This window comes from Spermophilus citellus, assembly GCF_964194105.1.
Source record: "Spermophilus citellus genome assembly, chromosome: 10".
Classification (NCBI taxonomy): Eukaryota; Metazoa; Chordata; class Mammalia; order Rodentia; family Sciuridae; genus Spermophilus; species Spermophilus citellus.
This window is the reverse complement of record NC_138197.1, coordinates 28,079,793-28,093,474: the sequence shown is the minus strand read 5'-3', so window position 1 is coordinate 28,093,474 and position 13,682 is coordinate 28,079,793. Positions and strand designations below refer to the sequence as shown.

Sequence of the window (13,682 nt, the reverse complement as noted above, 5' to 3'; positions counted from 1 at the left end):
AAAAAAAGTCAAATGATTCCATCTTTATGAGATACCTAAAATAGGCAGATTCATAGAGACAGAAAGTAAAAAATAGATGTTATCAGGGGCAGGGAGCCAGGGAGAATAGAGCACGTGCCTAGCATGAGCAGGGCCCTGGGTTCATCCCCAGCACCACCAAAAAGAAAGAAAAAAAGTGAATGTACTTAATGCCATTGAACACAAATAACTAACTTTACGTAATGTCTATTTTCCCACCATAAAAAACCCTCCCCACAAAGCTAGCAGTGTCATTATCCCCACTTTACAAATGGGTAAAGAGAAGCTCAGAAAGGTAAAATAACTTGCATAAGATCACACCAGACATAGGGCAGGCAGACAGTCAGGGTGGCGGGCCATAAGTGAAGCATGGGAGGAGCTGGAAACCCACAGGGGGACAAAGCAAAGGGCAAGAATCCAAGCAGAGGTGAAGCTTCCTGACCTCCGTCCCATCCCCTAAAAGAGCCCTAAACTGATTGTAGCCCTGACTGCCACTGTCCATTTCCAGTTCTGCCTCTTATTACTCTGGGTCTCATCCATGCAATTAGGGGTCCCTTCCCCTGGGATAGTCTGTCATGATAACGCTTTGTTCAGATCCTCCACTAGGGTCCCCCAAAGCTACTATGCAAAGTCCTGCCTGGGGGCCAGTGTTACATACACTCTCCCTTCACCCCAGAGCTGCCACACCTCTCCAACCGGCTCAGGCTCCACTTCCTTCCAGAAAACCAAGATAACCCAGCCCTCCAGTTTCCTGGTTACCTACCACCTAAGTGCCTGCCTGAGTGGTTCACTTCCCAGAGACATTTCCCCTGTCTTTCTCAGTAAACCCTGCAATCATAGAGAAGAAACCGCCAAGCCCTCAGCCCCTCCAGGAGGATGTTTCAAAAGAACTGAATGACAACTGGCACAGTGGCTCACACCTGTAATCCCAGCAGCTCAGGAGGCTGAGACAGGAGGATCATGAATTCAAAGCCAGCCACAGCAACTTAGCAAGGCACTAAGCAACTCAGTGGTACTTTTATTTCCAAATAAATATATTAAAAAAGGGATGAGGAGGCTCTCTGGTTAAGTGCTCCTGGGTTCCATCATTGGTACCAAAAAAAAAAAAAAAAAAGAACTGAATGACTGATAACGGGACAGGAAGCCTGAGACACAGAAGAGGAGAAGCAGAAAGAGAAAGAGGGACAAAGAAGTGGGGATACAAAAGCCACCTCCAGGAAGATGAAGGCATGGGGGCAACCCTAACAACTCAGAGTTGGTTCTGACCCTCCAGAAATGGCGGGTGACCACCCAAGGCCATCACCAAGCTGTGGGCAGACAGAGGGCAATGGGGAGATGCAGGCAGCTGGGGAAAAAGTTGCTTTGCCTTCTTCTTTTCTCCACCCCCTACACGCAGGGGCCAGCAGAGAGCCTGGCCAAAGGAGGTCAGAGTGACCAGCATTAGCAGTGCCAGGGCGAGGGTTACACAGTGACGGGGCAAAAATGAAGGCAGCTGTGAGCAGGAGGCTGGCACCCCAGGCCCGGGAGCAAGCCCAAGAGAGGTGAGAGGTGCTCAAGAAGGACAGGGCGGGGCAGGGCCAACGAGCGTGGGAGACTGGGCTCAGAAATAACAGGTGTTAATCCGTGGTGTTGCTTTGCATGTCATCTGCATGTCTGCCTGGCCCTGGCAAGCGGGTGCTGCTCTGGGTGTGCTGTGGCCTGGGCTGGGAGCAGGCCTAATCCCTGTCCTCAAAGAGCTGAGGCCAGGTCCCCAGATCTACAATCCTGCTCTCAGCATGCCATCCTGCCTGCCTGCCTGTGGCCCACCAGGTGCCCCTCTGGGTTAGCCCTCTGGATAGGCAAAAAGTGGTGGGAGTATAAAGATAGGGCTCTTGGTGATGCTGGTAGCTGACTGGAGGCTCAGGATGTGGCTGGGGGATGCATGATGGTCAGAGCCACTCCCCTGAGGGAAGATCAGAGGATGGGAGCAGAATGGCGAGGAGTGAAGTCTGAGTCAGCTGGGCAGTGTGACTTTCCTGCTCCACCTCCTGAGGGGCCCAGCCCACACACTGGGATGAGCTCAGAGCTATCTATACCTCCCAGCTGCACTGGCCAGCCCTGCAGAGTGGCCCTCCATCACCTCTCCTGGTTCCATCTTGGCTGGGCCCCCAGGGCTGGTAAGAAGAGATGCAGCTAAGCCAGTATCTCCACTCACACAGGCCAGGTGAGTCATCAGACATGATGCACAGCCTCTGGTCCCCCTGCCCAGAGCCTGACCCACCTGAGCCAGGGCCAAGCCGAGGCGGGGCAGGGAGGGGAGCAGAGAGGCCATTCAGGGTGAGGCTGGAGCACGAGCTAGGGGGCAGGAGCGCCGGCTGCAAGCCTTACTCTCAGTCCACCGTCAGAGGGCCGCGGGAAACTCTTGGCTTCCCCGCGCAACCACTTCTGAACCTGCAAGCAGAGGTCCGAGAGGTAAAGGATACCCAGGACCACCAGGAGCTCCTGAGTCTTATTAAGAGGCATTAGTCCTCTGCCACTCTCCCCTCCCTTCTTTGAGGCCCTCTGTGTGGTCCCCATCCTGTATACCTCCTATCTGTCAGCACAGAAAAAGGACAGCCACATAGGGGGACACCATCATGGCCAGAAAGTTGACCAAACACCATCTTCATGCCACTTCCCTACTCAATGGTTTTGCTCTTACCAAAGAGAATTTCAACCCAAGGCCTGCCAGAAATCTACAGTGTGCCCTCCCCCAAGCCTGGCAAGCACAATGGTCTGGCGACTCCAAATAAAGTCTCTTAACCCCAATATACATATATATGAAGTATTATGACAACTAAATTAAACTAAGCGTCTACCCAAATGTGCGTTGGCAGGTGAATGGATAAACAAAATATGATATATACATACACACAAAGGAACCTTGGCCTTAAAAAGGAAACAAACTGGGCATAGTAGTATGCCTATAACTCAGCTCCTCAAGAGGCTGAGGCAGGGGGATGGTAAATTTGAGGCCAACTTGGGCAACTCAGTGAGACCCTGTCTCAAAATAAAACAAATATATAGCTCAGTGGCAAAGTACTTGCCCAGCATGCATGAGGTCTTGGGTTCAAACCCAAGTACTGCTCCTTCCAAAAAAATAATTTCCACAGGAAATTATTATGATCCATGTTATAACACAAGTAAGCCTTGAAAACATTGTGTTAAGTAGTCGGTCACAAAAGGACCATCATTACACACGTCCATTATATGAGATCCCTGGAACAGTCAAACGAATACAAAGTAGAATGGTAGTTGCCAGGCACTGGGGTTCAACACAAGAATGAGGAATTATTATTCAAGGAAGAAAGAGTTTCAATTTAGCATAATGAAAATTTTCTGGCAATAGATGGTGGTAATGGTTGTAACAAAACTCTAAGTGAAGGGCTGGGGCTGTAGCTCATGGTAGAGCGCTTGCCTAGCATTGTGAGGCACTGGGTTTGATTCTCAGCACCGCACACAAATAAATAAAATAAAGGTCCATCTAAAAATAAAAAAATATAATATTACACACACACACACACACACACACACACACCACACACACATATTATATATTTTAAGTCTGAGTGGCTGAGTATGGTGTCACACCCCTGTAATCCCAGTGGTTCAAGAGGCTGAGGCAGGAAGATCATAAGTTCAAAGCCAGCTTCAGCAACTTGGTAAAGCCATAAGCAACTTAGTAAGACCCTGTCTCAAAATAAAAAATAAAAAGGGTTGATGTGGCTCAGTGGTTGAGTGTCCCTGGTTCAATCCCTGGTACCAAAACAATGAAATAAACCCAAAAGTCTAGCCAATGTGGTGGTGCACACCTGAAATCCCAGTGGCTCAGGAGGATGAGGCAGGAGGATCCTAAGTTCGAAGCCAGCTTCAGCAACCTAGCAAGACCCTCAGCAATTTAGCGAGACCCTGTCTCAAAGTAAAAAATGTAAAAAGGGCTGCAGGTGTGACTCAGAGGTTAAGCACCCCTGGGTTTAGTTCTCAGTACAAAAAAAAAAAAAAAAGTTTGAGTGTACTGAATACCACTAAATTGTAAATTTAAAGATTCTAATAGTTAAAATGGTCAATTCTGTATTATACACATTTTACCACCAAAAAAAAAGAAAAAGAAAAGAAAAACAAAGACAGGAAGCAGTTTAAGGCCCTGGACCACTGTGGCACTTAAACTAATTTTTAGTATACTGGTTCTATTATGCCCTGGCACCTCCACAGGGCCTTCCCAGGCACCGGAAGCACTCTCAGGTCATGCCCTCCACTGAATACCCTCTACACACTTGTGTAGCAGACCATCTGTCCTTCTGAAGCACACAGACAGACCCTGTAAAGTGTCCTGGCTCTCCGACCAGGCACCAAGAAGCTGTCCAGCTGAACAACTGGCCTTCCCCAGCACACCACTTGGCCTCTCACCTGCACACTTAGCTCATGATGAACAGTCATCCCATTCTCCAAAGAGCCCAGCGTCCCAGGGGCTGCTTCCTCACCAGCTAACAGGAGATACCCTAGGTAAAGCACACCTGGCACCCCACAGGTGCTCCATAGGCATCAGCTGGGTCTTCCAGGAATCTCCCCTTGGGGCACAGAAGGTCAGAGCAGGGGCAGTGTAGGGGGAGCAACCCAGAAGTAACAGAGATTCTGAGAATCCGGCAATTTGCCAAGCAAGGAGAGAGAAGTTTTAACCAGTGTCTGAGGAGTAGACCTGGGGTCTAACTCAAAAGGACCTTGCTCTCCCAACCAGCAAGAGAGAAGGAATCATTCTGGCCTCATAAGAAAGTTTATAGGTGAAGGTTGTATTTGAAGGGACTGAGCCCGACTACTCCCCATGCCAGAAGCAAGCCAGATTTGAATTTAGTCAACTGAACAGTATTGAATAGTGTCCCCCCAAAATTTATGTTCACCCAGAACTTTGGTACCTGACTCGATTTGGTTTTTTTGTTGTTGTTATGTATTGCTTTGCAGTGCTGGGATGGAGCCCAGGGCCTCGTGTGAGTGGGACAAGTGCTCTACCACTGAGCTGTGCCCTCAACCCAGTCCCCCACTGACGCCAAGGTGGGTAGCCTAGAGATCAACATTAGCCCGGGGGCTGCCTCACAGGATTTCCTTTTTCTCTGCCAAGATGTTCCACCCAATCAAAGAAACCTTTCCCAAGTTTTCCACTATTACAGCATCTCACCTCCAGGGCCCCACCCTCAAGACCACTCCCAGGCTTCTCTGAAGCCCCCACTCTTGGGGAACCCAGGAGAGAAGAAAGCAGTGCCCACCTGGCAGAAGCCCTAAGAGGTCATTCAGAGGGAACCCCAAAGTATTGTGTCCATTCCCCCTGCTTTGGCTCTATTTCCAGGATTGGACCATGAGTCCAGGGGCCTGCTGCCCACCCCAGGAGGCTCCTTACCGTACATCTTGCCCTCATCTGACAGGATGATTTTGCGCCGACCGCAGGGTGGGTAGATGGCCAGAGCTTCCTGGAAGCTCTGCTCAATGTCGGGGCTCCACACGCCCTCTGCATCGTTGTCGATGGGCTTGTCCAGTGCCTGACTGCCTCCAGAGACACTGCTCCCCTCAGGGGAGTTAGGAGAGCTCCACTCGTTGGAGGTAATGGTGCCGGCGTTGCCCTCCAAGGCTCCGCTTGGAGGAGCGCCCGCTGGATCTGTTGGGGCAGGAACCATGGTCCAGGTGAAAAGGGGAAGAACCCTGTGGACCACGGGACACCAGACATCCCAGGGACTACTCCAGCCCCCAGTTATTTAGGAGGCAAAGTAAAAGGTCTGTAAGAGTCAGAAGAGCAGGAGTCTCAGAGAGGTCATTTCCCCTCTGCAGAGCTCAGCTCCCCACCTGTCAAATGAGCGTGACCTCTTATCATGGCTGAGGGCCCAGGCTGAGAAGTAGGAGACAAGGACCAAATGCCAGGGTCTGACATTAAATCAACCTGGGAGAAAGGATGCAAAATACTGTGCAAAACTGTATTTTGGTTCCTAAAAAAATTCAAGCAAGGACTGAGGTATATAGCTCAGTGATGGAGCACTCACCTAGCATGGGTGAGGCCCTGCGTTCATCCCCACACCATACACAAAAACAAACCAACTGTGTAATCCAGCAATTCCACTTCTCAGTATATATCCAAAATACCTGAATGCAGGGTCTCAAAGAGATATTTTCATGTTTGTAGTAACATAATTCACAATAGCCAAAAGATGGAAAAAGTCCAAATGTTCACCTCTGGATGAATGGATACACAAAACGCATATTTGCACAATGGAATATTATCCAACTTTAAAAATAAAAAAAAAAAAATTCTAGCTGGGCATAGTACCATACACCTATAATCCCTTGGGAGACTGAGGCAGGAGGATTACAAGTTCAAAGCCAGCATTAGCAATTTAAGGATACCTGTTTCAACACAAAAAATCATATAAAAATGGCTGGGGATATAGTTCAGTGGTAGAGCACTCTTGGGTTCAATATACCCATACAGGGGAAAGAAAAAAAAAAAAAAAGAAAGAAAATTCTGTTCCAACATAGATGAACCTTGAGGATAATGTGCCAAGTGAAATAAGTCAGTCACCAAGAAAACAAAACTGTATGGTTCTGGACTGGGGCTGTAGCTCAGTGGCAGAGTGCTAGCCTAGCACATGTGAGGCACTGGGTTGATCCTTAGCACAGCATAAAAAGCAACAAAATAAAGGTATTCTGTCCATATACAACTACAAAAATTAAAAAACCTGTATGGTTCTACTTATATGAGAAATAGAAAGTAGAATGTAGTAGCCTGGGACTGGTAGGAAGGAGAAATTGAGCTGTTATTCAACAGAGGTTCAGTTTCACTAGAAGAAAAGGTTTTGGATACCTGTTGTACAATATCGTGAATATACTTCACACTACTGAATCGTATAGTTAAAAAATAGTTAAGAGGGTGGACCGGTGGTGTGGCTCAGTGGTAGAGTGCATGCCTAGTGTGCAGGAGGCCCTGGACTCCACCTCAGCACTGCATAAAAGAATTCCAGAAAAAGAGAATAGATGAAGTGAAGCAGAGCAACATTTTAAAAGATAAGTTTAAAAACAAGTTTTCCAGGATTAACGAAAGACATGACTCCTCCAACTCAGGAACCATACTGAGTCTTAACCAGGATACATTTAAATAAACACATAGGGACACTATAGAATACCAAACCAAAAGAGAAGACCTTAAAAGCACCCCGAGCTGCAAAGGAGAGATTTTCTACAAAGAAAGGATCTCCCCTCCTTCCCGGCCCTGAGCTGGGGACCCAACCCAAAGGCCTCCAGCAAGCTAAGCAGGTGCTCTGCTGCAGAGCCACACACCTATAATCCCAGCAGTTCAGGAGGCTGAGGCAGGAGGATTGAGTTCAAAGCCAGCCTCAGCAACTTAGCGAAGTACTGAGCAATGCAGTGAGACCTGTCTCTAAATAAAATATAAAAACAGGCTGGGGATGTGGCTCAGTAGTTAAGCACCCTTGGGTTCAATTCCCAGTATGGGGTGGGGTGATGGGGGTGGGATATGAAGAAACACTAGAAATACTTCCTTTAAGGTTAACAAGATCAAGAATGCAGCCAGGTATGGTGGTGCACCATGCCTGTAATCCCAGCAGCTCAGGAGGCTGAGGCAGGAGGACTGTGACTTCAAAGCCAGCCTTAGCAATGGCAAGACGCTTAGCAACTAGTGAGACCCTGTCTCTAAATGAAATACAAAATAGGGCTGGGGCTCAGTGGTTGAGTGATCCTGAGTTCAATCCCCAGTACAAAAAAAAAGAGAGAGAAAACATAATTTAAAAAAAAATTGTTCCACTTAGAAAACAAAGCCACAAGGTATCCAGTGATATAACAAAAGGTGAGACCTTTTACAGAGAAAACTGCAACTGTTTCAACAGACAAAAAAAAAATCTAAATAAATAAAGGGAAGAAACTGTGTTCATGGATGGAAAACAATATAATAAATAAAGATGCTAAACTCCTCAAAAAACCATAAATTCAATGAAATTGTAATAAAATCCCCACAATTTTTCCACAAAATGTAACATTCTCACGGTATATGGAAGAGCTGTTGAGATGATTCTCCGGTTGTCTGTCACTGGCTCACTCTCTCTTTCTTCCCCTGGGCTTTCTATTTGGCAAGACTCATTCCTTAAATATCATCCTTGGGGTTCTGGCCTGACCACTCCTTTTTAACTTTACACAGACTCCCTGGGGGATGTCCATTTAGGGCTTCCACTTCTCCTGTACTTGTTTTTGGTTTTGGTTTCTAAGATGGGGTCTCGCTGTGTTGCTCAGGCTGGCCCTAAACTCCTGGGCTCAAGAGATCTTTCTGCCTCAGCCACCCAAGTTGCTAGGGCTGAGGTCTAACCATCATTCCCAACACAACCATACATTTCTGATTACCAAATCTGCCTATCTTGCCTGGAGGGCGTAGGCCTATGTAGCAACTGCTCACCAAGCATCTCTAATCAGATTATCCCCAAAGCTCCTCAAACTCATTATGTTCAAAAACCAGATTTTCAGCTTTCCCCTGAATTCTCTTCATGCGCCTCTCCTCTGTCTCAAGAGATGAACCACAGCCTACCCAAAGGCCTGAAATCTAGAAGCCTATTTGGATCTTCTTTCCCATATCCATTTATCCATGACGGCATTCTGCCTTTCTGTGTCTTAAATTTATCTCCTGAACCTACTTCTCTATGCAACAGCCCAAATGCAAGCTTCCATCAATGCACACCTGGATGCCTACAACAAACCCCTTCAGACTACATGATCTTTCCACCACAGTCACAGCAGTAATCACGTGATTCATCCACTTATTAAAATCTTTCGGTGGCTTTTCTAAGATAACCACACACCTCTTGATGGGATTTTCCCCCTTTTTTAATGCAGCTGTATTAATAATTATTATTATTTTAAATATCTTCTACAATTACTCTTGCAAATCAGATGGCAGACCATGTTAGGACTACTTTGAAAAAAGTCTTTCCTGGGCTGGGGATGTGGCTCAAGCCGTAGCGCGCTTGCCTGGCATGCGTGCGGCCTGGGTTCGATCCTCAGCACCACATACCAACAAAGATGTTGTGTCCGCCGAGAACTAAAATAAATAAATAAATTCTCTCTCTCTCTCTCTCTCTCTCTCTCTCTCTCTCTCTCTCTCCCTTTCCTCTCTCTTAAAAAAAAAAAAGAAAAAAGAAAAAAGTCTTTCCTAAGACATACTTTGCAAATTACATTCGGCAATAGAATAACAGCAAGAGCAGTAGCACCCTTCATCAGATGATAATTGCTCTCCCGCCAAACCTTCCACCCACCTGTTGGACACTGTACTCCCTCTGCACCCATTTAAAAGCCCCAAACTCCACCATCCAAGTCACCCCTAACATGCTCAACAATTCTTCACTTTTGCCCCATTTTTGTGATGGGTGCTAGGGATGAAACACACTAGGCAAGTGCTCTAGAGCTACATCCCCAGCCCTTTTTAAAAAAATTATTTTGATACAGGGTCTCACTAAATTACCCAGGTTGAGAAACTTGGGATTTCTGCTTTGGCCTATGGAGTAGCTGGGACTACAGGCAAGCACCACTACACCTGGCTGTTCTTTTTCTATTCCTGATGGGTGTGCTGCCTGTGACTTTCCTCCCCATTCCTCTTCACCTAACCAACTGCTTCTCATCCTTAAGTTCCAGCCAAAGCACTACAGAGTCAGAGGACCCCAGCCCCATAGATTAGGTGCCCTCTCCAAACTTTCAACAGCCCCATCTTCCAGACATGAGTTCCCACCTCCCAGTAATTATCGGTCTCCTTTTCACCATATTTTAACACCAGGACAGGGATCAGTCTTCATCCCACTAAGTCCTTGGCACACCACATGGTGCTGGTGAGTAAAGAATGAACAAATGAATGGATGTTTGCTAAGGGCTCTTTGTAGAATGATTTATCTGCAGGGAGAATGACTCACTCTGCTTAGTTTAAGAAACAAAAATTTCTCACTGGATGCAGTAGCACGGCCTACAACCCCTGCGGCTTAGGAGGCTGAGACAGGAGGATCGCAAGTTCAAAGCCAGCCTCAGCAATTGTGACATGCTAAGTAATTCAGCAAGACCCTGTCTCTAAATAAATACAAAATAGGGCTGGGGATGTGGCTCAGTTGTTGAGTGCCTCTGAGTTCAATCCCCAGTACCAAAAAAAAAAAAAAAAAAAAAAAAACAACCTCAGCAAATATCTAAATTTGGGCACATCAGAGATTTTTATATGTAAATTCTTTGGGGATTTATTTTGGAGACTTACAAAATAGAAGTGTGATGACTGAGAACCAAGGGGCTGGGGGCTGGTGTTGGTTCCAGTTCTACAGCAAACAGTGGGCAAATCACTTCACTCTCTGGCCTCGGCCTGCTCATCTGTAAAACTGGGTCTAAGTTCCTCCCTGGGCAGGCCATGAGTGCCTTGCACACCCACCCAGACCAACCCCCACCCCTTGGCGTCTCTGAACACACCTTCCAGATATTCACAGGTGGCTTTTCCCAGGAGTCTGGGGAAACTGATCCACCATGGAGAGATGATGGTCAATAAGGTGAGATGTCTAGTACAGACAGGGCTTGACATGAGTCAAAGCTGAGGGCTGTTTACTGTCATCAACATTATTATTAAAGTACACATAATATGTCAAGTGGCACATCTAAAGCCTAAGCAGAAAGATCCCTTAAGCCCCTATCAGCTAAGATGAAGACCCAATATTAATTAATCCATACTATCAATACCTAAGTCCTCATTAGTCCTGGCTTTGGCCTGGATTTTCTTCTGGAGCCTGACATGGCACAGATGTGGACTCTGAGCTGGGTGAGGGTGCTGCGTGGCCGGGTATCAGCAGAGATGGAAGGAAGGGCAGCCCAGGCCCTGATCCAACGCGATATCCTTTGAGAGCCGAGGCTGTGGTTTCTGGGACCTGTACCTTCTCAGAATCCTTTTCTTCACCCCAGAAGATGGGCCCTGTGGAGCAGCAGACCTGGGGAAACCAGAGGCTGCTCATGCCTGAGTCTGCCCGACAAGGGAGGTTTTCTGAGGACCTGTGTCCCCAAGATTGGGCCTGTCCCAGGGAAAGCAGGGCAGCAAGTCACCCAAGGCCCTGAGCCACGGGATTCATGACTGAAATGGAGTCGCTCCTGGCCCTGCAAGGCCCTGCCACTCCTGGTCCACCACCATGACTGGCTGGCCTGTCCCACCCTCACAGCCCACAGCCCAGGTTGGCAGCTGCTTCTTCACCAGGCAAACCTCCCACGTAGCCCTGCCCTGTGGCCAGTATAACCGGGGCAAGCCAACACCAGCCAGAGAGGATCCCACTCCTTCCCCTCCCCCAAACACTCCAGTGACCCTCAAGGGCCTGCCGGGGTGAGCTGGAGAGGGGGAGAACAGATGGCATTGCTGAGCCCAGGCCATGTGCCACAAACAGAGGAGTAAAAATAATCCTGACTTGGCTCTCAGAGACCGGTCTAGAGGCCTCCAGTTCTGCCCCTAGCCCCACCCAAAAGCCACCAGATGGCCTGCCGGGCAACCCAGGCCCAGACAACATGCTGCTCCACCCCAGAGCCCATGGATGCTGGAACGAATGGACTTTCATTATAATCTTCCTAAGAATCAGAATATGCTCTTCCAGAAATGCTTTCAAGACAGCAAAGGAATCACGATCCCCAGGACATACACAAAGAAGCCAAAGCTCAGGGGTGGGCAGAGAAAGCCCCGAGAAAGTGGCCACAGCAGACATCAAGGAGTTGAGGATGTAGTTGAGCCTTCGCCTGGCAAGAGAGAGCCCCCGGGTTCCATTTGCAGCACTATAAAACAACCAACCAAACAAACAAAACAGACCTCAGACCTGAAGTCCTCTCCCTGCAGGGTCCAGCTCATGCACTCACCTTTTAACAGCCACCCAGGACCATAAGTGATCTCTAAGTCCCACCCTGAGCCACTAGAGACTGCAACTCACAGTATCAGTCTTGTGAAGAGATCTCACCTGTGTTTGCCTGTAATCCCAGATGCTTCAGAGGCTGAGGCAGAAGGATCGCCAGTTGGAGGCCAGCCTTGGCAACTTCATGAGACCCTGTCTCAAAATAAAAAATAAAAAGGGCTAGGGAATAAAATTGGGTGATGTGCATAAATAAATAAATATAAAATAAAAAGGGATAGGGGTGTAGCTCAGTGGCAGAGCACGCTGGGTTCAATCCCTAATACCACCATAAATAAATAGATAGATAGATAGATAGATAGATAGATAGATAGATAAAGCACTCAACACACCTAACACCTTAACATAGCCTCACCCACCCTAAATATGCTCAGAATACTCAACGTCAATTGATGGCTGGGCAAAACCATCTAATGCAAAGTTTCTGTATAATAAAGTGTTAATTATCTCAGTAAATTTATGGAACACCTGTATCCAAAAATATGCTGGCAACATAGTACAGTATATGGTATATGTTGTTCACCCTTGTGACCATGTGCCCGAGTGGAGCAGCAGCTCACTGCCACTGTCCCACACCATGAAAGTATCCTGTTGCGAGCCAGGTGCAGTGGTGCATGCCTGTAATCCTAGCAGCTTGGGAGGGTGAGGCAGGAGGATAGTAAGTTCAAAGCCAATCTCAGCAACTTAGCAAGGCCCCAACCAACTCAGTGAGACCTGTCTCTAAATAAAATACAAAATAGGGATGGGGATGTGGCTCAGTGGTTAAGCACCCTTGGGTTCAATCCCCGATCATGCAAAAACAAGAACTACTAGAGTGTTGACACTAGGAGGTACAGGTTTGGGTGCTCACTCTGTGCCAGGCACTGGGCTGGGCACTTGACTACTTCTCTACTCCTCCCACATCCCTTAAAGTAGCTGGTACATCCCATCTCACCAAAGAAATGCTGAGGCTCCTTGAGCTAAAATGCTTTGCCCAAATGCCAAAGCTAGTAGGTGGCAAGGCTCAGGGGCTGGATCTGCAGCCTGTCCCCAGCAAGCTTTCTCTTGCCCACCACTTTGCATCTTTTACCTACTTTGCCAACACCTTTATAGACAACTGGAAAGGGAAATGGTCTGATTCTGCAGCATGAGGTATGCAAGTTAGACGTGAAGAGTAACAGGGAAGGGTACCAGACCTTGGACTGACTGGTTAAGGGGAGTTAGAGAAGTTCTTGTGTGCATGCAAGCCTTCCTAGCCTGTTCCTCGGCAAGAACCCCAATGCTTCCACAGCCTCTGGCAAAGGAAGATGCAGGATTGCCCCTGCTTGTGTAGGGAAAGAACTTCAGAGACCTGGAGTTAGCATCTAAGTTACAGGCGAGGAGACTAAGGCCCCAAGAGGGAAAGGGACAAGCAAAAAGACCACCAGACTAGTTGAAAGTGGAACTGGAAATAATCTCCCTGCACTTTTCTGCTTCACAATTATAACCACTGTGACATCAAGTGGATGCTTCTCAATGAGGGAAGGGAGGATCGATCCAGGGAGGAGGGGAGCAGCTTCCCCAGCCCAAGAAACCCCTTCTTAAACACCTCACCCGGAGCGCTTCAATGCTCTGTCTTCGGACCCATCATTCAGAACTGGGTATGAACATTTCTGCCAGGTATTGGGTACACGGTCAAGAGAGACGTGACTCTGCCCTCAGTGTCCTTCTTCATGTTTTATTTTGGGG

General features: G+C 47.7%; 2 protein-coding genes across 24 annotated transcripts in view; one reads left to right on the top strand and one right to left on the bottom strand.

Annotated features, from left to right (window-relative positions):
- TSPAN11 (tetraspanin 11) overlaps window positions 1-13,682 on the top strand; it is a 750,083-nt gene that overhangs the window by 354,482 nt on the left and 381,919 nt on the right. The window lies entirely within an intron of this gene.
- The window catches only part of TEAD4 (TEA domain transcription factor 4), a 70,345-nt gene that overhangs the window by 36,112 nt on the left and 20,551 nt on the right, over window positions 1-13,682 (bottom strand). For 4 of the 21 annotated variants that reach the window (XM_081310184.1, XM_081310183.1, XM_081310180.1 and 1 more), the window contains one exon: window positions 5,426-5,680. The exons of 3 other annotated variants lie outside the window; for them this stretch is intronic. In XM_081310184.1, the coding sequence (XP_081166310.1) occupies window positions 5,426-5,680 (255 nt within the window). Of the gene's footprint in view, window positions 1-5,425; window positions 5,681-10,776; window positions 11,022-12,023; window positions 12,138-13,682 lie in introns of those variants that run through there. 14 more of the 21 variants (XM_081310179.1, XM_081310164.1, XM_081310181.1 and 11 more) reach the window with 7 other exon arrangements.